The sequence below is a fragment of the Haliaeetus leucocephalus genome, unplaced genomic scaffold, assembly GCF_000737465.1.
Source record: "Haliaeetus leucocephalus isolate CR32 unplaced genomic scaffold, Haliaeetus_leucocephalus-4.0 Scaffold473, whole genome shotgun sequence".
Taxonomy (NCBI): domain Eukaryota; kingdom Metazoa; phylum Chordata; class Aves; order Accipitriformes; family Accipitridae; genus Haliaeetus; species Haliaeetus leucocephalus.
The window spans coordinates 3,595,582-3,621,471 of record NW_010972909.1 but is presented as its reverse complement, the minus strand read 5'-3'; the positions used below and the strand labels follow the sequence as shown (position 1 = coordinate 3,621,471).

Below are 25,890 nucleotides of genomic sequence, written 5' to 3'. Positions count from 1 at the left end.
TTCAGAAGGATGGGGAATGGCAGGTTAGGGAGTCAGTCCGTCACAGCTCCTCTCTGTCACTCCTTCCCCCTCACACTCTTCCCCTGCTGCAGTGTGGGTCCCCTCCACGGGCTGCAGTCCAGAAAAATCTGCTCCAGCGTGGGCTCTCCACCGGCCTTGGTTCCTTCAGGAAATAACCATCTGCTCCAGCATGGGGTCCTCCAAGGGCTGCAGTGCGGGTATCTGCTCCCACGTGGGCCTCTCCATGGGCTGCAGGGGAATCTCTGCTCCATGGTCTCTTTCTGAAACATGTTTTCCCCAAGGTACCACCATCTTGGCTGTGGGGCTCAGCTGTGCCCGGCCGTGGGTCGGTTGGAGCCAGCACGGGGCAGTCCCCGCACAGCCCTCTCCTCACAGAGGCCGCCCCTGCAGCCCCCCTTCACCAAAACCTTGACAACAACACCCAACACAGCATGCATTTACTGTTATTCTATTATTACAAAGCCCTCAGTTCCAGCATCTGGAAGTTCACCTTTTTTCTGAATCACTAGCTATACCTTATGCAGGTGGATTTACTGATCTATTTCTTTGTATGTTGCCAAAAGAACTGAGGAGAATTTGCAGAATTGCAAAATGTTGAGGGCTTTTTTTTTTTTTTTTAATCTTTTTTTGGAAGCCTAGCAGCATGTTTCTTATCTTGGCTACAATTGTCTAACCTTGCTATTTTTATTTCACATTTATTGCAGTTTTGGCCTGTGCCATTTGTTTGGTCTTGGATTGTCTTTATGTCTGGGCAGATTTTTTCTTGGATGCTCTTAATTTCTCTTTACTGCTTGATACTACTTTCTTGTGGGAAATAAATACAGTTTTCACTAACCCTGGAAGTGCACCCTGTGCATTGGTAACTCAAGACCACTCTTTGCAATCATTGCTTTTTGCCTTGCTTACCAGGTAACCCTCAGGCACTGAACTCACTTTGAAAGGAGTGAACCTCATATATGTGTGAAATTCATATGGATCAGAATTATCACACCAGTCCATGGTCTGATCTGGAAGTGGTGAAGACAGGTCTCTCCCAGGGAACACTGAAAGCCTGATTGTTCTGAGCAAGTTTATCTAGTTTTTTTCATGTCTCTGTAAGATGGCTAATGATGATGGGCCGTTTCCTCCACCATCCTCCCACTCTCTGCAATGTTGCTTCCCTTGGGAAAAGCATAGCAGCAATGCTTCTTGACATGACAATAAAAATGACTCTCCAGCACGGCCATCTATTAATTTGCAATTTCTTACATGTCAAACATCATAGGTTTGGAAAAAAGAGTCTTCGTACTTAATATTATTAACTCAGCCTTATTCCAGTACTAAATCATTCTTTACAGAACCAAATGAGAGCTTCTTACAATGCTGATGGATCATTATTCTTCCACAGGTTTTCCCCTTTTTCCATTCACAGACAGAAGCTGCCTTTTGGTCATTTGTACAATGAAAACCAGTCATTTTCTACTAGTTTTCCAGTCAACTGAGGGAAAGACACTGTATTCAGCATGCTCTGATGGGTCAAAGTCCATTGCATTGTCTTTGCTTTGATGAACTTCTATGAGGACACAATATGCTTTAAAAATTTCTATCTCTGCTGAGAACCTGTGATTAGCCACTTTTATTTATGTTCTTTATTTTTAACCTTAGTTTAGATATATCCACAGGGTAATCAATAGGGAAAAGAATTACTATCTTTCCTCAGCAGTACCAAGCTCTCCTCTACTTGCTGGCAGTCATATTTAAAATACAATTGCTGAGATTTAAGTCAAATATATGTTTTGATCGTATCAGCTCTGCACATTTTATCATGTTTTATTGTGTATCAAAATGAGGTAAGATCTGGACTGTCTATTGTGAAGAAACTTTCCTGTAAACAGGATCATTGACAGAAATTTGACACACAGAGCAGTTGTTGGTTTCCACATTTTTGCCTTATCTGTATCCAAGCTGCCTAGCAGCCTGTCAGTTTGGTATGTAATAAGCCAAATAATGTGGGAGTGATTAATTCAGGGTCTGCATGATTTTATTCACATTTGTGGCAGACTATCAACAAGAACTAGTGAGGACTCCATGCTCTCTTTAAACACAGAGGCTAGTGCTCTGGTAACCGCATCACTACCAGCTCAGATTGCATTGGGATTTACTACTTTTTACACAAAATTAAGTCCCTCTTTTTTCTAGTGTATCCTACAGCGGTGGCATTTGTTCAAGGAAGGAGAGCGATCCTTTTTCTCCCGAATAATCTAATGGAAAAATGTTTGTATAGAGTTGTCCATGCAAATTTTGAGTGGGCCGATAGATTTGGTGCGAGAAATTGGCAGGATGGCATCTTTGGAGGTGGAAGCACCATGTTCCCAGCTAGACTCCCGGCTGGAATGCTTTTCAGTGTTTCTCTCTTTCCTTGTCAAAGAGTCCTTTTTGAGGGTGGTATAGCTGATTTTCCCTCAAAGCTCCATTGTAAAGAAGGCAAGGCATTAGCTAGAAACAATGAGTAAAATCCAGGCCTTGTTGATTAACAGCAGGGGTAAAACCCACCAACAAACGTTGACTTGCAAGTCAGCAAAGAATACATCTGTTCTGGTTGATTTCTGGACGCTTTCATAATAGTATGTATTTTTCAGAGCACTATGAAAAACATTACTGACCAACAGGCTTTCTTAAGTAATAAAACTAAGTGAATTTGGCACCCCAGTTTTGTCTTCTTAAGGGAAAACAGTATCTGTTTCACTGAGCTCAACAACAGAAAGTCCAGAAAGTGTGAATCAACTCTCACTACAGTGTAGAACACCTTTTTTCAATTTGTTAATTGACATTTCTGAGCTTTGTCCTGGAGGCAGCTGTAATTAAATTATTCATGACACCAACAGTATACAAGGCACATAAAAGACTTTAATCCACTTACCAGCTTGATTCATTGAAGCTTAACCAACAGGAAAAATATGATTAAAACATCTAATTGGTACAGACAGTTGTGCTATATGATTGCTCTGTGAAAACTAGCATGCACTTCTGGATGTTTATGCATCCAAATAGGTATTAACACTTGGCTCTAACATACAATAAACCAATCAACCATCCATTTGGATCCTTCTTAAATACAGAGGAGGATGATCTTATCACCCCCCTCCTTCAACTCACTTGTTCTTTGAAGAATTTTTTGAAGAAAAATTGTCTTGAAAACTGTGCATACACATTATGACTATGATATTTATATTACCTATTAATATAATCAAGTGCAATTTGATGCTGATCCTGCTTGTAGTTATTTGTATTCTTCTGAGTAGTCTTGTCATTCATGAACTGTGTAACTCTCAGTCTTTTGTAGACCTTCTCCACTGCCGTCTTGAGCTGATAGGAATTTTTATTCCAATCTCTGCAAATGAAAAATGATTTTGTCCGAGACCTAAACACATTTCTTATTCCCAAGAAGATGGATAGATGATTCTGAGACCTAAACACCAAGAAGATGCATAGATGTTGTATTATCTTTGAACACAACATCTGGATCCCTTTCCATTTGGCAGACTTCTAAACGCTTCTCCATTATGCATATAACTTTCTTTTTAATATCAGTGTAACAATCAAGCAAGAATATGTTCATCATCCTGATACAGTAGTACCCCTAGTGAGCACCATTCCTCCAGAGAAGCTCCCAAAATATTCTGTCCAGGATGCCCAGGAATATGTATTGACATTTGTCAGACTAATGTATTGGGGTCTCAACATGTCAGCCCTGCAATGCTTTTAAGCTTTACAAAGCATAAACTTTTATTTTATTTTGAGGTTTTGGATGTTGTTCTGAAGTACAGATTCTTATGTAGTACTATTTTCTGAGAGAAGAGACCTTCTGGTTAAATTGTCCAGGTCCTGACAGAAACCACTGTTAAGCTTGAGAAGTTCTGAGTCCTGAAACCAATTACTCTTTAAACTGCACAGGAAGTCTTCACCTTTCTTATTTTCTTGACTCATTTTGCTGTTTACATCTGAAAAGTTTGTAGGTTTAGATGAGTGATTTCTAAAGGTTTCAGAACCTCCTGTCTGCACTTGTCATTTGAACCTGTCATCCCTCTCTATTCTGTGAAATCACACCTTTTCTTGCTCTTAATATACCACAAAGTTCACATTATAAAAGAATACCTCTTTGTCTCTTCTTCCTCACCAAATCCCTCTCAATTCATAAACCACAATACTATTATTTTGTTTTTTCTGCATCTAGAGAACTGCTGTTCTTCCAAATATCCTTGCCCTCACTACCAAAAGAGTATGGAGAAAATAAATTCCACCTAGCTTACAACTCCTCCTTTTGTTTCACCATCACACTCATAAACATTTATGAAAACACTGTTCCTTTTGCCCTAGGGCAGGGAACACATGAAAAACACACGAAAACCCCTTAAAGACACAAGAGTTGGAAAATTGTATATGGACAGTTTGCTGAAATAATCATGCTTTCCAATGTCAATGTTATCGTTTCAAACAGACCAAATGCAGTTCTGTTGTATTCAGGGAACCGCTGAAATCGTTGGCCACTGACACTCCAGGACAGATTTCAACTCCTTCTAACAAAGATCCATAAAAAAAAGCAAGGTGCTCTCATTTGTATGACTCTCTAACTCTCACAAACTTATCAGGATACATCCAGTTTTTTATCAAACTACTATCCAGCTGTAAACTTCATCAGTCAGTTGAAATAGCACCTCACATTTACCTACAATAGCACAAATAGCAGCCTACATTTACTTTCATGTTTCCACTACTGTCAAACTTGATACTAAAATGCACTGATTTACGTCTCTGTGATAGTGATTTTGTTGATACAACCGAATGTGTTTTTTCTAGGCATTTCAGTAGGGAATACTACAGAGTTACTATTAGTTGTGATGCACCAAGGGAGAAGCAACTTATTTTAATGAGAATATGAAAATACATTCTTCTTAGCAGTAGTATAGTCCTAATGAGACACACGTATCCCCTCACCAAGGTCTCAGCCAACAGCCTATCTCCCTTCCCGACTCTACCACATACAGAACAAATGCTGACATTTTCTTTAAAGAACTGATCATGAAATCTCCTCTTGAAACAACTTCTTGGTACATTTCCGGAACCATACCATGACAAAGCTGTGTGCATTATATTCATTGTAGTTGCATTGCAAAAAATGTGAGGGAAGATGAAATTTTGAGCTGGAAATAAGCAACAGCAGAACTCCTCCTGACTTCCTGGGAGCCAGAGCCTCACAATCACTCTCCAAATATGTAATCTACAGTCACAATAAAAGAGCGGGATGTTTAAGTAATGGAATTTTTAAAATCATTGCCACAAAAATAGAGACCTGGCCATGTATCATCATGACCAGCTATCTTTCAGAAAATTTATGTAGCAAGATCGACGTGAAGTCTTAACTGATGCCCTAATTTGGTAGTAGTACAAGAACTGAAACATCCTTCAAAGTTCACTCAGCAAAAACAATTCTGTTTCTCCCTTGGCTAAAGGGCCTCCTACCATTATCCTGTGGAGGGGATCGGTTAAGTCAAGCTCCTCTTTTAAACTCAGAGAGGTGCAAATCCCTTTGGCTTTTGTGAGAAGACAAAATACTTTAACTTGAAGAAAGAGAATGAATGCCAATGACTTGCCACCTGATTGTGATCTATATCTATTGATACAGACTTATTACCAAATCTGGAAAAAAAAAAAAAGACACAAATTTGTAGCATTTTGTATTTTTAGGATGTGTACTAATACATGTCTCTTTTTTTTACTAGTGTTCGCTGTCAAACTGTTTAAAAATGCCATCTGAAGAAAAAGTAGAATAGTCTTGAGTGTTTATTCAATAATACTTTCTTTGTGTATTGTATTATCCACACCAGACAATGGAAAGCATCTAAAAAATGCCGGTTTAGCAAGTCTGAAATGTGAGGAATTACAGGCAATATAAACAAATATGAATCTCTGACGCATATTAAAATTATTATAATTACACAGCATCTAAGATGTGGATAAAATACTGATACCACATCTATCACAGGAAATTATTGTTATTATTATTATCACAGGAATGTTGTATCACTGAAAGGTGAAACAAGTTTAAAATACACACTATACAATAAACAAGAGTTTAAAATACACACTATACAATAAACAAGATGAATAAAAAAAATCATCGTTATGTTGTGTTGCTAAATACTATGTTGTCACAAGCACCTACAGTTGACTCTCATCACTTTCTTCTATATTTTGATAGGTCTTTATAATGTAATGCTAGCAACGCATCCCACAGAAATGTAAACACCATAACCTACCATGTGGCAAATGTCTATCTGTGACAAATGGCATAAAGCAAGACTGAACTTTTCCTCTACGTATGAGGGAGCTTTGACGAGGGCATTTTTAGCTACTGCATCACCATGGCAAGTGAACTGCTTAGGTAATGTCTACAGTGAGACGTCTATATACCTCAGTGCTTCTCTTTAGCTAACAAAGCATATGCTTTCAAAGGCAAATACAAAACTTGAGCCAAAGGGAGTGCAACTGGGATGGTTTCCCCATGATGTTCAACTGTTCAAATGTGACTCTAATTCAGCAGCAGTATTATTAGTTTTATGTAGCCTTAAAAATTAATAAAGAAAACTGTGCTTAAGCTATTCTAGCAGGTAAGCCATTGATTCTTGAAGCCTTAGAAGAACAATATTCTTGGGCAGATCACAGAAAAGAAAACATTTGTTTTGTCAGTTCCTGCAAGCACATTGAAGTGAATTGAAGGCCCAAATTATACCCATGTAAAAAGTGTTTTCCAGACCAACGTTACTTTGGCACATTTATAAACCATTGATGAAAAAGGAATGCCACAGGTGTTATAAAATATTTCTATATAATATTCAGAACGGCCATGTAAAAATTTTTAAGACAATCTCATCCACACGTTAGTCACTCCTGCAAGAAAGTTTACAGTACCTAAACCAGTTAAAGGAAACTGTATTTCAGGTAGCTCGGTGTAGGCTGCAATGCAGCTGGGGAAAGATGTAAATGGCTTGTTAGACCATGCTATGCTCTATGCTTTAACACCTACCCATCTGGCATCAAGAAAGCTAACTAGCTGGAAGCTAGATTGGGTATCCAATCCAGCTCATTTTACATTTGCACTAAGTCCATTTGATAACTCCACTGACACTGTACGTGATCTGAAAGTGAGCATAAATTGTATCTGTCCCCTTGATGAACAATTTTTATCAGTGGCTATTTCCTGGTAGGAAACAAGATGAGATCTTATCACATATTCCCTCCATCCAAGGGGTGGGGAAAAAATCTGTAAGTTCAAATATGTGGAGATAGAAAACACACAGTAGAAGAGGAGGGTCTAGAGTGCTATAAGGGAGTTTCAGTGTGAAGAGAAATCAGGCTCTTTAAGGTCATGTCTCCATGGATAATTTCAGACAGTCAGGAATTAACATTGCCATTTACTGAGCTGGCAGGACATGAGGCAACTTTTGATCAGATGCCAATGTAAAGATGCACAAAAATCTCAAAACACTAATGCAATCTCAGCCTCTGGAATGACTACTGCTTTTTCTTTGTTCTGCCTTCTTATGACGGAGTAAAGGAATGCAATGCTTCAAGGAATTCAAGCGTCATTTGTCAATGAGATTATTAGAGCAAGGCAAAAATTCAAATATTCCCATATCTTAACTATAGACAGCGTACAAAAAGTGTATGGTAAATGATTTCTTCTTTGTTAATGACTTGTACACACATAGTCTCAGACCTAATCTAGAATTCTGTAATGGAAGCAGATAGGGAGTGAACAGAAACATACAGAAATATAACATAAATGTGTAGGGTGTAGGACCGTATGATATCACAATATTCAGTATTAACTTATTAAACTATTAGTTATAAACTTCACTGTTCTGATCTTCTCTGCTGTAGACCATCAAGTAGAAGTGTTAAAACAGAATGGGCCTGACTGACACCAATGAAAGACACCTTTATATACACTGGATCTACTGTTACCCTGTCTTTTAGGTAACTTTTAATACACACAACTGATTGTTTAAAATACATCTCTACATAACAAGATTTGTGATTTATTTCTAATATAAAGTACACAGTCATATATATATATAACATATATATTATATGAGCTTTGGTGATGTTCTAGGCTGCAGTCTCACTAGCTTGAAGATTTTAGTTCTTGCATTTCAATTCTAAGGATTAGTTCTACGGCTTCTTGTTCCTCCCATTACATATCAGTCTTGCCAAAATTGTTACACTAGCAGCCATGCCTCAGAGGCAGGCAAAGTTCTACCCTGTAGGCCTTGAACATACTATTTTCTCTTATATGTCATCCTTCAGTCTGTATGTAGCAATAAAAAAGAACAACCCCCCCCGCCCCGTGATGACACCTTCTAGGAGCTAGACTGGGTTTTGCAAACTTCTCCCTGCCTTCCCTGCTCCTAAATTCCCACAAAACTTTATTCTCCTATGGTTAGACAGCAATAATGAAAAACAAAACTAAGCTTTAAAGCTTTAGATGCAATGTGGAGAAGATGGAGGTTATTGCATACTCCAAAGCTCACATACTGGATAAGTCTTTTTCTGCTGGGTAACTAAATTTCTTCTCTGAGACTTGGGAGTTTTGAATGTAACCCAAGCTCCCAATCTGATCTTGTATGTCTGTGGTCTAATTCTGCAGTTTTGCTTGCAGGGTAGAGAAAAAGCTTAAAGGACTAAAACTGTCAAAGGTAAGAAAAAAATATCCACAGTTCTCTGTGTCAATCACAATATTCAAGAACTGAGATTAAAGAACACGTGATGTTCTAATGGGAAAGACATACCATAGTTGCCAGTGAAATCTTACTGACTCCAGTCATAAGCTTCTCCAACAAGTGCTTTTACATATTGTTGCAAGTCAGGATACAGAACTCTTTAATAGGAGAATGCTGATATACTGCTAAGGCTCTGGCTTTGATAGGGAACACTTTGAGGTCTTCAGTAAAATAGAATACTATTCCATGTACAGGCCTAGAAGCAAAAACAAGAATGTTGAAGTTCATCTAGGAATCTGCTCATACCACATTTCCACAATTAAACATAGATTTTGAGACAGCACTAGACAACCAATTTTATTTTACACTGCCTCTACTTTCCAAAAAAAACCACGTGGACACCTGTGTCACCTTTGGTGCAGTTGACAAAGACAAGAATTTCACTGGTTTAGGAACGATAAATAAGTAGGCAACTCATTAACACAAAAGTAGTTTTTGGTCTGCCAGAAGAAATGGAAACTGATCGGTCAATCAAGAAATATCAAAAAGAAGACTGGATTTTCATCCATTTGTAGGCTGAGGTCATCATCTAGGAAAATCAGATTTACTTCTTCAGGGAACGTTTACATACAGAAGACAAAACCTTTGGTTTTGATTACAAAAACGAAGCACAGAAAAAGATTTAAATAAAACCCTAAACTCTCTGCAATACATATTTCATACTGCCAAATACATACGCAACCATTTAGTGTTTCCTTATTGCTATAAAAAAGCAATTTTTGAAAAGTGACTGCTGATGCAAAAACCCTAGCCAAACAAAAAAACCCAAAACACTACTGAATAACAAGAACGACATTAAAAAATGCCCATAGGTCCCCCATTGAATCACAAGCTCACCACAAGAGATATCATTCTCAGTTTATTTACGTTCCTAAGTGTGAGCATTTATTTTCCCTTATTTCATTCAGAACTCTTTTATAACTAATGCCCCAAATCTACAATCAATAGAGCATAGGCACAGAAATTCCCCTCCATGCTGTCGTTAGCAAGACTAGAAAGACCTATGACTTGATGCAAAGTCCAAGAATGTCAGTGGGGAGTTTTCTACTTCCTTCACTGGGTTTAGAAAGGGCATCTGAGGTCAGCAAATTGCACTCCTTATTCTGTCAGAAATTCCACTGAAGCAGTGCAGTATCAGCCTCCACATAATTACATACATCTTCTTCCTGAAACTGAGGTCAGTCACATTAATCGTACTTGCATGAGAAAACGACTTTTGGAATCAAACTAGCTTTGTAAAACAGAAATAAAATACATACTATACATCGGTTATGGCAATTTTTTGCACTACTCTAAGAAGATGCACTGTTTAGTTTTTAAACTTTTCTATTACCAGAGCTGGAGTTGTTTATAAATGACTAAAGAAATGCCTGTCAACACTGTTACGTTTCAGTACTGATTCTTCCATTACACATCAAAAGTAGTAGGAAATAAGAAGCTCCTCAGGCTCACCTGAGGCAATGCACTTGGGCATGTACTTTGGAAGTAGAGACGGGTTTGTATCTATATTCAATTAAATGTTTTTCTCCATCTTTTAAAATATCAAAAATACTGATAAAGTACATCAATGCATGATGCCAAATTTAAACCAGACATAACAGGGAAACGTTTTCATCATTCCTGCAGTTATCTAGAACTTCAATCATGGGCTACTAGAAAATATAATGAAAGAAAAATCATAAATAAAAACAATTCTTTCCAGGGATTTTTTTCCCCTCCCATATTTGCAATCTGATAATAGGAGTAAAATAAATAAATAAATAAAAGAACATCATCCACAAATACTTCTATCAAGCATAGTTTCAGATCAATCTTGAATCAATGATACAATCCCAAAAGATTAGAATGTATTTGTCATTTGCTGGATTGAGACTTGCAGCTTCACAAACCACACTGTATCAGCAGTACTGAGAATGTCAGTCTCCGTTTTCCTCTGTTGTGGTTGGCTCTTCCTTTAATAAAACGCCTAACTGTTTCTGTGCACATGAGAGGAAAAGTTCCAAACTATGCAGATTTCTCTGACGGACAACTTGATCAAGCTGTTGAAATAATAATAATAATAAAAAAAGATAGATCAGCTTTAATAAAATCTGGAAATAAATGCCAGGGTTTGTCAGCCAAAATTCAACCATATTCAACAACAAAAATTCAACAACCAAATGCGACAACAACAAAAGAACCTAAGTAACTTCTATGCGTACAATTTAGTAACAACTTTTTAATGGAGTATTTGAGTTTCTTCATAATAAAATATATTAAAAGTAACTTTCCAACAGCTGTCAAATTCTACCCCAAAAATTTGAAAGAGCTAAACAGCCTAGCTGCCACACTAGATAAATCCCCACAGCATCTTTTAAAATTGCAGCTGTTGCTTTTATAAAAGATACTGCTTCTGCTTTAAAATGAACACTACATACAACTGCGTATTCAGAAGTTCAAAATCTACTGTTAATTTAAATGGTAGCACGTTTAAATAGTTCCCAGAGGAAAAGTGGTAATATTTTCTGCTTACTTTGTTTATTCCAACTTTTTATTGGAGTCCCCTACTGTCAAGTGATGTGAACTATATCCTTACTTGCAGTAAATACAACGGCCCTTTCTTCCCCACCAAAAGAGATAAGAACACAATAAAAAGACCTGGTAGGTTGTGTCATATAAATGACGTAAAAATATGGTTTACCAAAAGGTATTTGATTTTTCTTAACACCATAACATTAATAAATAAAATGCACTGCAGAATTCCTTTCATTTGAATTTTAAAGTTCAAATGTCAAACAAATATTACAACTGAAAGATGTCTTCAACTTGACTACCCTTTCATCAGCCACAAATTCAACTAAATACATATATAACAATGACACAGGGTGAGACTGAAAGGTACAAGGCAAATAGGACATAAAAGTTATGACACTCAAGAGAAAGGAAGTAAGGGAATTTGGAAGAAGTCCAGCTCTGCACTTCTGTCAAACTGTTGTGCCCAAGACCATAAGCAATGTCTTGAACTCTAACACCAGCAAAATGCTAATGTGAGGCCACGTGGCCCTAGCAGACCAGAGCAACTAGTCTAGCAGGCTGGTGCCAGTCATCTGCAAATGGCCATATTTTTTCAAAAAAATGTATTGTGCCTCATGTATTTAGCACTCACAGCTTTAATTATCGCTTTCAACAAAAACTCCGATCCTGTGGTATCTCTCTGCACATATATGCTTATCATTCAGCAGGCCAGCTAGTTGTTCTAACAGTCACCTGAATGGACATTTTGTTTTATAACAGATACACTTTTTTAAAAATGGTAATACAGAACGCAAGGCAAAGTTAGTGATACCTTCCCACTTCACTTTGAAAATGCACTCAGTGTACAGCTGCAGTGCCGTGATTGAATACACAAAGGGAAACATTTTTATGACCCTGTGCTTTGCTGCTCTTTAAGTTCCTCTAACATGCAAAACCAGGCTCTGGGAGTTTGAATATTTTGGCATTTTGTTTCAACAGAGACAAATGCGTCAAATCTAGTCACAAGCAGAACACACACATATTTTCTAGAAGCCACACAATCATAAAACTCTCTTTCAATAATATGTCTGCTGGTACTTCTACTGCAAATTTCCAGCTGTTGCGCAAATTTTTGCATGTCTTACCAAAAGCAGACATTAGTGCTCCATACATAGCCTGATGTGAACCTAGCCCACTGATTTACAACAGATTTTAAAGCAGATCTAGTTCAAATAAATTTCAGAAAAGTCTGCTCTTGATATATTTAAGTAACAGCTGCTACTAACAAGAAAATGAAAGACTTGGAAACAGCAAACTAAACTCTAGAGAAGCTGTATCTAGAAAAGACAGCCTGGAACAAATGAACAACCTAAACACACTGTTGTGATGGTGCATTTCTTCTGATTTGAAAGCTGTCTTGCCTCCTTCCTCTTCTCTGGTCCAATATATAAAGGACATTTTGCATGGGGAAGCTTGCAGATGTTTTTGTGCATGTGACGCATATTTCTCTGGGGAATGGGCAGATATAGTGCAATTCACATAATATCATCTGTTACGTCTTAAGAACGAACATGAGAAACCTCTTTCTCTAAACATATTATGTCATCAAATTCTGTTGCTTCTGGTAGATATATCAGTTGGAGGAGCTTAGCATGAAACTGATTTTCAGTGGTTTCCTTTTATTGTATATTATATCATCTAGATAGTCCTTTATTGAGCTTTGACCAAGAGCTTTGGCTAAACTCTCCATTTTCTTTTCTTGCAGCCTTTCCTTGCACATTCTGCTTTAAAGAGATCAAAGTAGCTCAGCAGATGTGTGTTCCGATATGCTGCTGTTAACTTTCTTTACCAAGGCAGCAATCTCAAATTGTATACGGTTAAATTTATTTCCCACGTACTAATGTAAATGTTTAATGTGTGTAGTGATTGGCTGCAATATGAAAAAAACATAATTTCTTCAGGCTTGAGAAAGATTTTTAAAGTCTCAAATGAATTAAGTACACATTTGAGGAGTCTTTGTTGAACTCAAGTGGTTAGTTAGTAGTCTCCCTTTGTGCATAAGAAAAGTTTATTGCTTGTTAAAAGTTTATGTAAATTCAATAACATAAAAATTCAGAATTCAGTTGCCCCTTGTCTGCTCAGTTTATGTATAAGCTTTGCCTTGAGCAGTACATTTTAAAATTCTTCCATGCTACAGTAAATGACAAAACACTTTGGAAAGACTTGGGATCTTCACATAACACAAAACAAGCAGCAGCAAAATGATGCTGGCTTTGAAAACAGTACATTTGAATGTATTCAGAAGGAGAACATTCCCATTAATGGAGAAATTGACTGGGAAATAGAAACAAATCCAATGAAGCTTTATTATATATCGTTTAATGAAGTGTTAGCAATGGACACATTTTTTTTGAACAGTGCCTTAACATTGCTGTGCTTCTGCTTGCATAATATACCACGAGATGTGAAAATATGTAAGCAAGGCTTTTTAAATCTTGTTTTTCTAAACAGCCTTCCCTCTGTATTTTTAGGTCTTGTTCACTTTATGGAATGATCTCATTATTTAAACAAACATAAATGGACATCTGGCAAATTCAAACTGAATGTGACTCATATGCAAATGTAATCAGAATGAATAACGTATTAGGGATGGAGCATTCACAACCAACCCAACCCAACTGTTCTCATTCTATAGATACTGAAAAATACACCGTGTTGGTCCAGATCTACCATGAGAGGGCAATTTTCTACATCACACCACCACTGTTACTACTAATCAATGTTTCTCTTCCATCACATGAAATCTATCCACTCAAAGTTCTCAATTTTGTACATTGTGTTATTGTGTTCTATTGGTGCAGCTTTAATTAGCTCAAAGTTTTAATGTTCCTGAACTTCATTGTTTTACGTTACTCAATAGTATCGTTTTAACTCTATACAGCCTTTTTTTTTTTTTTTTTTTAATGAACCCGAGGCTGCCTCTCTATGTGCTTGTATGTAACCTACTGAGGAACTGGCGATATAAGATATGGAACAGCAGCTCCTGAACTCCATAGGGTCCTATGCCACTCCTGAAATTCCCACAAAAATTGAGACACATTCATTTTCCAAAAATGAGCTGATTCTTGTGGGACCTTCTAACACATTCACTGCTGTTTTTTCCCTTCTGTTTAAACCTTCAGTCTACTTTTAAGGTCCAAGTGTGATTCCACCATTCTTTTGGCCAAAGATTAGTGGATGAGACTCCCTGTGGGATCCTGCCTCAGACATACCCCCAGACCACCCAGAATGACGTGCCTTTTAGCCACGCAAGGCATGCCCTGAAGGGAGGCATAGGCCTCAGCAGAACTCCTATCATTGGATGCAAGAATTTGACGCGGGAAATTAAAAGGAAGGCTCACACATAAGTGTGCAGAATACTGCCACCAGGTGACTGCTTTCATCCTGGGCTGCTCTATTTTACTTTAAGTCAATCCATCTTCCTCTGTATCATTTCATAAACCCATAGCCCAAATCAAAGTTAGCAATTATTCTTAGCTCTGCATTTTCTTAGCTTTTATCACACAGCTCAAATCTTCTGTAAAATGGAATGAAAGTCTACATGGCCGATGCCTAAAGTAGAAAATAGTTTCTTACACAAATAACTGAGCATGTACATCCTCCATATTTTCCCCTTGTAGTATCTACCTGCAAATAGATATATTTTTCATGGCATATATGCTTAGCTGCTTCTACTAAATATTCTCCAAACCATTAAATATTTCAAATTGCTAGAAAAGAAACGCAGTCAGAACTCTATAACTAACTACTGTATGTCAGAATTATATTATCCATTACTAGTAACTAATAAAATATCTTATGGAAAATATAACTTCAGGTTTAGCACTGAAGATTTAAGGATGAAATTCTGATCTCACCATAGTAAAGCTATGTTGCATTATTAATCTCACTGTGGCCTGAAGTTCACCCAGAGAAGTGAAGAAAGCAATATTAATGTTACATATGGCTCTTCAATTTTCCCTTTTGTATAAACAGTAAGATGTTTAACTGTGTAATTTCCAAAACTATTTCTCAGATAATACTGTTTTCCAATACCTAATATACTTGTAGCTGTAGAAAACGGTAGCTCCATTTACACAAATATGTATTGAACAATTTACCTGTACCTCAAATGAGAATCTGATGATTAATGTATTCAAATGCAATTCAGCTCACTATTCTGGCTCTGTAATACTGACATGAGTAAAAGATGCAATCTTCTTTTTATCATGAGAGTCAACAAATACAACGACCAGGGATTAAAAAAGAGCAAAGATGTTGAGTAAAAAGTTTTCAATTTTAACTTTATTAATGGTATTTTTCATAGTTGATCACACATATGTACACTGTAAAATAAATAAAAAATATTCAAGCCATTATAATTTAATGAAGCAGAGCATTTTTCCTTAAAGATCGTAAAATCAGAAATCAGCTTTTGAGTCCTGCTGATTTCTTATGAAACTCGTGCAAAGTACATCAAGAAAACATTCTAGCACAGTGATATATATGTTCACATTCATCCATAAAGGGGGAGGTCAGTGGGGGAAGACTTCAAATCCTGAAAAGTATCCTTGTCACTCAAAGAAAATCATGTTCATGCAAAGACAGGAAATTTCAAATGCAAAATGAATGTTTTGGGGAATGGAAAACACACAAGATTGATGTGTAAGAGAATGTGTTCCGAAGATTGAGTTTGGCAGGTCTAGATTAGTGAGGCTGATATAAAGGCTTTCCATTTATTTAGTGTTTACAAGTAGCTGCTTGTTAGCTGTTGAATAGGATTCATTGCCAAGGTCATTCTTTGAAGTTGAATATTGATTAGCCACAAGTAATTATTTATAGACATCATGGCATCATTACATTAATTTTCAAAGGACTAGCAGTATGAGCAATCCTCCATCTTTCCTGTGCCCTTTCTAAGTAATGTTCAGAAAAAAGGGACATTTTAACATTGTAGGTAAAAGCAACTTGAGATTTTGTAATATTTGTCAAAGTTTATCTTCTTTTATTTAGTCTTCATTTCTCTATTTTCATTATCGATAAATATACCAAAACTTTGTCTATTCGCTGTTTGCACACTATAACTAATTGCTATTGGTTATTTTTCCATATGGTTTTCTATTATATGAATTTACTAACTACTTTTTTTTTGAAAAAACAGTAAATATAAATGAAAGAATTATGATAAACTTACTTCAGATTATGATTTTTTTAATAATTTCATTATACGTCCTCATCTTAGCAGAAAACTAATATAAGCCTAAATTAACAATAAAGTGAACTTACATTCTTCCGTGAAAAGACTCTGGAATAATTTTTCATTTTATTCTATAGTTCTAACTTAGCATTGTTTGATCAACACTTAGGTGGATGTGTCTATGGAGAACAGAATACTAGTCAACAGCGTTGATGATGAAAGACTGCTTTTCTAAATATTTACCTATTTAATAATGAAGGACTAGAAGAAAAAAATTCAAGTCCCTTTGAAATTAGTGGAATCAAGAATATACTTTAGTTAAATATAAGGAAGAACTTACTATAACTCTTGACTTGTTCATGCATATAAGTAATTTACTAAAAAATCCTGTCAGTGGCAGTCTTTCCTCTGTGCAGGACTCATTCCACATAGCCAATATGATGTTAAAAATATACTGGGTCACTCATGGAGTAGTTAATCCGGATGTAATGCAACTGCTTGCTTAGAGTCAACCATTGATGTCACAACTGAATGCACATTTAGTTATTTCTGTTTGGCCTAATTATATGTACATCTCTAATAATAGGTAGTATTTTCTTTAAATCTTTTTAGCATCAATCTGCACTATAAAATACAGTTATGGTCTTTCTGAACAATGGTCTGAACTTCAATGCTAAGTGGATTAAGGAACGCATTTTAAATCCGTAGCCACTTTCTAAACATTTTTAGAAAAAAATTATTTCTGAAAAATTATTGGTTTTCTTGTATGATTAAAACCGTAGCTTTTGCAGGCTCCTCCTGCCCCCATTCATGGTGTGCAATAATGCACTGAAATGGACTATCGCAATTTAGTGTTAGGATTCTTCGTATGTACTGTACTGGATATTGGCTAACAAACCCAGTGCTCCACAGAACATCACAGTGTAATTATAGACTCATAAATGTCTTCTCATATTTTGATCAGTAGATGTCCTTCTTTGAGGAAAAGTCAAAGATGAGGGGTTTGCTTGGTACAATTTTTATGATGTATAGGTTTTGTTGGGCTTTTTTTCCCCACAACTAATCCACAGTATTGAATGAGCCTGACATGATTCTGAAAAATTCCATAGTTGCAGAGTTTCAGCTATGTGATTATATCTTCTAGTAAAACTATGGGCTCAGAACTCTTTCCCAGTGCACTAACATGAACTTCTCCCCACAGATTCAACAGAAGGCTTTAAAAAATTCCCTAGCACATTAAATAGACCATATAAAAAAATTATTACCTTGAGGAACCTGCAAATCTGAGAGTTGGATGAGGAAACAATGAACTACTTCCTCTCATTTCTATAATGGATGAGAAGGAAAACAGATCCATATGGTACATATGTGTAGTAGAGCTTATTTTAGAGTTAATCCCAGAACAGGACATTTTTGTCTGTCCACCTGTGAATTTCTACTATTGATAACACTTACTAAGTATATAAAAACAAGGTTCTTCATGGCTGTAATTTATAAAGTATCTGCTACACATTAGAAAGCCATCAGCATTCAAGACTGAACCTCTAGGAAAGAGTGATGTTTAATAAATTATATTGCCATGTGAAAATGTTTCTTTCTCCTTAAATAAATAATGCTGCAACTTCTAAACCTTAAGGATTTTATGCTCTGAACTTGATCAGTGAAACCATTAAAATAATACCATATGTTGGACACATCTTTAAAACAGATTTGCCTAGTTTGCTGAAGGTGGTGGGAAAACACCCTGTCAAACCTCTCAGAATCTCCACTGTCTCCCAGCTGGACACAGGAATGTAAGAAAATACTAAACTTTCCTTCCTATAAATAAGGGAAGGAAATTTGCTTTCAAACAAGGAAACCAGATTGACTGCATAAAGGAACTAAAACCAGTTGCAGCACCTGTTCAGACTACTGTAGAAGGTGAAAAATGGGCATTATCTAAGCCCACAAAAATAATAATGGAAATATTTATGCGTAGAAACACATGAGCAACCTCTGGGGTGACCTACCTACTTAGCAGATTAGGAACAGAGGATTCCTCAACCAAGTTATTTACAGAGTTACCATAATTGCTACTATAATTGCTGATAGGTCTAGCAATCAGATTCAACATACTTAAGACAAAAATACAGAAATATATGCAAACAGTACTTAAGCATCTGAATATCTTACACGATGAAACGCACTTACATAATCTTACAAATTGAGGGCCTGAAGCTGCAAACTTTTGGATGCAGGCAAAACTTTGACCACTGTAGGGCCTCTCCCACTATTCAAGTCTCCCACATATATTGTGTGGACAGAAATCTCATTAATTTTTAAAGGTTTCCAGAACAACAGCTTTTGCAAAAACTTGTTGAACTTGTAGAAAACAAGTGTCTTCCTTATGGCTTAATATCAGATGCATGGGAAATGCTGATTAAATACAAGAAGGAAGTCAGATTTTTTTAATACTGATCTTTCCCTTCCTCCACTCTGTTGAGGAGTGACATGCCACTGTGCATCTCTCGATACGCACAGCCTTTGACTGTTCTTTCCAAGGTCACAGGATTTTATAATGCTGACATGAAAGCTACAGGCAATTGTGAAGTTGTTAAAATTCACTTCTATTTACAGGCATTCAAACAGAGTGCACTCTGCCATTTCTGGTTCCCTCTTATGAGGAAACCTCTACTAAAACACACCAACATGTTCAGTGTCAATATGTCCTGCTTGTCTTTCTAAATAAAAAAAAAAACAACACAAAAAACCAACAACCTATATCACCACCTTGTATCCTTCTCTTGTATAATGACTGAAGAGTATTAAATACACTACTTAAAAATTAGGAAAGCAAAGCTCAGTTCCACTACTTAAATAAATAACAAAACAATTAAATTTGCTACCTGCACATTAAATGACAAATGCATATATTTGAATTAATGACCAAGTAGAACAGGGAATTATTTTGCAGAATGCTTCTAATGTTTTCTAGACTACAGGCTGAGTAACACTGGCTTGTACTGGGCTGGTTTCAGATAAACCCAACTTCCCACGTGTGATGTCACACAGGACCAATTCATATTTTCCTCTGGGCAAGATATTTTCTACTAGTTATGAGAATGAAAAAAAAAAGGCAAGAAATTATCTGAGATGGACATGAAGCACAGAGATACTGATCAACCCCTATTTATTCAAAATATTTTTATGTTATTCCTGTTGATACTCAGCATCTTAACTCTCATTATGCTTCTATGAATGCTATTATGATTGTTTTACAAATGGAGCCATGCGAGTGAATCTATGCTGTATGTCTTTCCTGAGCAAGACCTGATTCTACCCAGCATAGAACTCAGCAGTGTCTGCAAAATCTCTAAATGATAAATGGTTAGCATTTGCTTCTGGCAAGTGTCTGTATAGCTTCTGATATACACTAGATTACAGTCCCCACAAGGTAGGCATAAAGCAGAATAATAATCACAGTGTAACAAAGGGCCAAATTCATCAGATCACCTCCTCCTGTATGGAAGAAGGAACTAGAGACATACAACAGCACCTAAAGGATTTGTAAGCAACTCAGACTGCTTTCTATCCCAGCCTGTCATATTCCCAGTCCTCATAGAGGGTGGAAGTCCTTAATAGTGTTTGGTTTTTTTTTTAAATCTTGAACTGTTTTAAGTACCCAAGTCAGTCTTAGGCACCATCACATGCTGTTTTAATATGGCTACAAATGACTTGGCAGAGATTACACAGGCTTCTGTGGAGCTTCATAACCACAAATTACCAGATCTCCAGGAATGTGCCTGAAGACTATCAGACTATGCTTCCTGAAAAGCCCTGAGTGCAGAGTTGGGTGCTAGATCTGGTACCAAAGATCTGTTTCATTTGTCAGTATGCATATATGTTCCAAATTAATCCAGGGTAAGCATGTCTAGTTAAAAGCAACAGCAATCTTCCTACATATAAAAATTGCTATTGTTATCAAACCAAATAAAAAATGTTATCTGATGGGTGAGTCATGCTCACAGAATTGCCTTGCAGTATTAAGATGATATCTACAGAACTGGATTAATTAAGCCTAACTGAAAAGCAAACAGCAAAGAAAGGCAATAATAAGAACAGTATTTTTTATTACTGTGAGAATGTATTTCACACTATCAGGGAATAAGTATGTAAAATAGAAATAATCATTGCATCATAAGTGTTTGCAGTGGATACAAACTGAAAAAAATATCCTAATAATGTGCATGGCTGGGCAACCATAGGATAAATCTTTCCACAGTTGTGTAACTGCTACTCCATTGCCATGACTGCTTTCTAAATAACTGTATCTAATGTGATTCTTCATTAATAGGAGATTCACCAGGAGCACAATTGCCTCCAAGAAGAAATACAACAGGTGGTTAATAATACACATCACAGAGAATCACTGTTTTAGACTGGGAGGTGAAAACCAATGTTATATAGAAAGCTGAAACTACAGATAACGTAAGGAGTCAGACTAGTTATTCTACTTAGATATCAAGGATACCGGAGTTATGTCATGATTATCTGAAGGTTCCTGTGAAATTGTAATACTATATGCCACTAGCTATCTCTAAAGCAATGTGTTCCCTAACAACACACTGGAATTTGGTACGCACTGAAGTAGCATGAGAAAAAATCCAACCTCTTAGTTTTGAGGAACACTTGATTTAACAGTCAGGTTTTCAGTTTTCATTTTAATGAAACTTTAAGTATAAGATGCAACAGGATGAAATAGGATATACTTGAAGGCATTGGCAAAGATGATATCACATGACATACAGATATCTTCCTAAAATTACCACTGCAGATTAAAGTTGATGTATTCACATGGGGAAGTTCAACAAGGAAAATCAGCCTGCAGTGAATCTGTGACAAATTTAGCATTAAGTCAGTGGTAAGCATATATATGCCTTAAAATAAGTAAGTAAGCATTAAGGTTCAAGGAACAGAAAATTAATTTTAAACTATTCAGATAGGCATTTTTGAGACCACACTTATTACCGGACTACTCCTTCAGTATTGAGAGGACTGCAGCTTTTGCTAATTCTTTTTACTGAGACACACATTTTACTGGAAACCTCAGTTGGGAATTTGAAGCCAAACTACTGCAGCAAAATTCAGGACAGCTGCTGGAGAAGCATTTCATAAAGCTGCAGCTACAACCAATGTCATCAAAGACAAGACCTCCTTGTTTCAAAACATACACAGATTGAGCACCCATGGCTCTCAGCAGGTCATCACTTACAATACCACAAGCAGAAGATTCTAAAGGAGGAGGAAGAAATCATCAGCAAAACATAATAAACTGCAGGCTTTATGCTCTACACAACTCCAAATTAATTCTGCAACTGCCAGCCAGTGGAGACTTCTCAACAACACGAGTATATTCCCTAGAGCAGCTTCCTTTGGTTATCAGACTAGCTATTCTTCTTCTTTTCCAGATGCAGCTTCATATTCACGCTTTGGAGTGAAACAACATTATCAAGGACATACAACCGCAAATAGAATAGTAGGTTTTTTACCTTGGCAATACCTTATTTTACATTATTAAAAAAAAAAAAAAAAGACAAGAAACTTGCTAAGCTGGGCAGGGAGGAGGGGGAGGGCAAGGGAGGGAAAAAATACACTTGACCAAATAATATGAGTCAGTAGTCTACAGCCAAAGCAGAAAAATAACAGAGATATATATATATATATAAACTATATATATAAAAAATATAAAAGTCATTGAAGCATCTTGCTAAATTTCTAACACATGGGTAAAGACTGCTTGGTCTTTTTATTATTCATGCTGACTTGAATACAAAAAGTAAACAGGAAAGCACATCGTGTTGCTTCATCCATCTAATCTTACCATTGCTGTAGGTAAGAAAATTTACTTCTTTACATATTTCTCTAGCTTCATAGACAACTTGACTAAGTCTCAAATTTTGATCCCACTGGCTTTGCTGCAAGAATTCAACTGCAGGCAATAATAATAGGAAAGATTTCATCAAAACACACATGGTAAGGCCAACTTTCCCATTCACTTTTTAAAAAAAAAAAAAAAAATCAAAGTGCAGCAGAAGGGTAAAAACCATAAAAGAAGAGCAAAGATGCTGCAAGATTTGGGATAAAAATAGCTTGAAAATGTCTGCATATAACCAGTTCTGAAACATTTCCAATAATTCCCCAGCTAAAACCCAACAAAAAAGTAAGCGGATAAAACTACTGAGGGTAAAGTATCTCCACATAAAAGGACTTGGGTGTAAATGAGAAGCAGTACAAAAAAACCAAACAAACACTGAACTCTGAATATTCTTCCACTGTAGAAAAACACATTTAGGAACAGAATAAACCATCCTTATGCACAACATTATCTACTCCTTCTATTTGTGCAATGAACAAAAAAAAATAGATCCTTCTCAAAGCTATACAGCCAAGAGAATCCGTTAAGTAATGGGACTTTGCGGTGACCCTGCAATTACTGTAGCTTATCCTATCCTGGTACATGGACAGAGGAATTCTACAGACCATGGGGTTTGTTTGTTTTTAAATTAAGATGCTTGTGAGCTCTGGATGTTCACAACACAAATCTGGAGACCACAAGAGTGTCCTTGCATGTCATGGAAACATAATGGAAAAAAAGGCCTTCTGTATTCTGTCCTTGTCTCTTTGGGGCTCAATTCTAATATTATTAAAATGGTATCACAGAAATCTAGGGATGGAAGAGACCTTGACCCAACTTCTGATCTTTGCACTGAGAACTCACAATAATGGCAGAGTGGAACAATTGCCTCTTCTCTTCTCTCTTGCAGTTTGACAGCCTTGCAGGTAGATGACAAAATGCCCTTCCTGAGGCACGTCCATCATTAACTTTCTGAGACTCTTTAGGATCCCCTTGGTGCCAAGAGAATGGTACAACAGGGACATACAGAAAGCCAAGAATGTGGCCTATGACTAAGAAAATAAAACTGTGGATAATTTGCTTAGCCTTAATTAATCCCAGTTGATCATATTGAATAGATAAAACTTTGCTCCTTGTACAAAGTGACGTGGATTACACTAACTTAAAAAAGAAAATTTATAACTGCTGCTGTGTTACCAAAATACCTGATTATGCATACTTACAAATTCTGAATCAAAAAAATGTCAATAAAATACAAATCATTGGAATACAAATTTGGTTACAAGCATATAGATGATTTTGAAAGAAGACAGCAAACGAATAAAGGTTTTGTTTTAATAGGAGTGACAGCTGACCTAACTTTCTCACTAGGACGGTAAAATAAGGGTATTCATGTTCATTCATACGCTAGGATCCATAGTTTTTTCTGGGTTTTTTTTTGCGTGGGTTTTTTTGTTTGTTTGTTGGGTTTTTTTAATTAGCTTGTCTTAGTCAATCTAAAGCTCTCATGAAAATGCCTATGGACAAGAGTCACAAGTTGCATTAAAAATGAGTAATTCCACACATCTAATTAAGAACTGAATTTTTTCTCTACTTAATCTCAAAACAGATTTTGAGAAAGTTGTACAGAACACAAAATGACCAATCTCAAAACAAATGATCTGGTTATAACTCTCAGATTTCCAGAAGTACACTACAAAATACTGTTCAGTTATAACACTGAAGGATTAATCAGGAATAATACAGGAGAGCCTCGCTTAGAGGGGACAGGAGGTGTGTAAGGATGCATCACTTCCTCCTGTCACACACAGCCTTCCTAATGGACCACAGAAAGAAGTATGGAAGTCTCTCTTCTGTTTCCTTATCAAATACTTGCAGAATCGAGGGATCCTGGATGACAGATGCTGCATTTCCCTGAACCTCAGGTGTTGCTTAATCACCTAATGATGTGAAAAACAGCACCACTATCCACCGATGGATACATCTGGGTGACATTAGTACAGTGTACACTGCAAATCTTTATTAATGTGAACAGTCTATACCCACAGGGCAAGTTGAATGATGATGTGATAGCAGACCAAATCCAAAACTGATACACCTCTTAAAGTAATTATAATGATGCACATTGGATTAAAATCACAATACATCTAAATCACAAGAATAGTTTCAAAATAGTGTAGTAACCAGTCATCTCACTGTTGAACATTATAATTCATCCTGTTATTTTTTTCCTCTTTTGGCTTTGATGGCACAGTATTTTCTCAGCAATAACACCACTTGATTTCAGTTTCAGCTGGAATCTTGCCTGACTAAAGAGTACAGGCATAATCTCGGTCTTTGTAGATTTATACAGTGAGGCACAAAAGGATATAAGAAACAGTTTTAACTTAAGTAAAGAATTTCAAGCTCCAGCAGTTTTACTCTGAAGTAATTGCAAAACCCATACAATAGGTATGTATGTAGTTTCAACTAAATTGCTTTCATCAGTATAAATGATTACTCAAGGAGTTTGAAAATTATTATTTTGGTTATTTAACAATTTCCTTTGGATTTTAATGAACCTAAGTGGCAGAGAACTGTACTTTTTCCCCTTTCCATTTTTAAAGACAGAGTACTGTAATTTCCAGGAAATGAAAAATTCTCTTAAATGCATGTTTCAGTATTGAAAAGTGGCAGAAAAATGCCGTAAGACCCTCTGAAGAACAACGTCTAATTGGATCTATAGATTGAAATACTACATTCCTTCATCAGAAACTACCATCTCATTTTAATATTTAGAAACAATAATTTCAAAGCTTATAGAGACTTAAAAGTTCAGGAAAAAACGCCAAGCTCGCTTCTGTATCACAAGCAGTACACTGCTTCAGCATGCCTTATTCACAGAGGAGGAAAAGGAGAGCCAGGTGCACCAACTCATCTTACACTACAACTTTACACAAATCCCTTACTTAATCCTTTGGATTTATACTACTCTTTGAGTTGGGTAAAGGGGCAGTGTGAAAATGTTCCTAAAGCCTCAATGTAAATGTTTCTTTAATCCTATTAAAGCCACAAAACAGGCCCAGCTGAGGGAGCAGGAAACCGAGCTAAGGAACTCTCGGTGACCCCATCACTGCTGTCTCTCTTGGCACTGACCTGTTGGTCACAAGTTCATCCCAGGCATGGCACGGATGTTCTGGTATCAGGCTGGTTCAGGACATCGATACGTAGACCCCTGTAACACGTATGTACATGCCAGACAGTGGTGTGTTTTGTAGTAACGTGAAGTTTCGCATTGGTAACTTAAAGCTGAATTAATAAAATAGTTGATACAGAAATAGAAGATAGGATTAAATGTTTTTAAATGCAACTTTGTTGCATTACACAGAACTTTGTTCCCCAAACATGACACTGAATTCAGCCAAAAATGATACAGCTTTATTGCTTTT

At 36.6% G+C, this 25,890-nt stretch overlaps 1 protein-coding gene across 1 annotated transcript in view; it reads right to left on the bottom strand.

The window, feature by feature from the left end:
• Positions 1-10,756: 10,756 nt before the first annotated feature.
• The window catches only part of CCDC91 (coiled-coil domain containing 91), a 124,823-nt gene continuing 109,689 nt past the window's right edge, over positions 10,757-25,890 (bottom strand). Inside the window, exon 12 of the mRNA XM_010575319.1 lies at positions 10,757-10,879. Coding sequence (XP_010573621.1) covers positions 10,757-10,879 — 123 coding nt within the window. The remainder of the gene's footprint in view (positions 10,880-25,890) is intronic.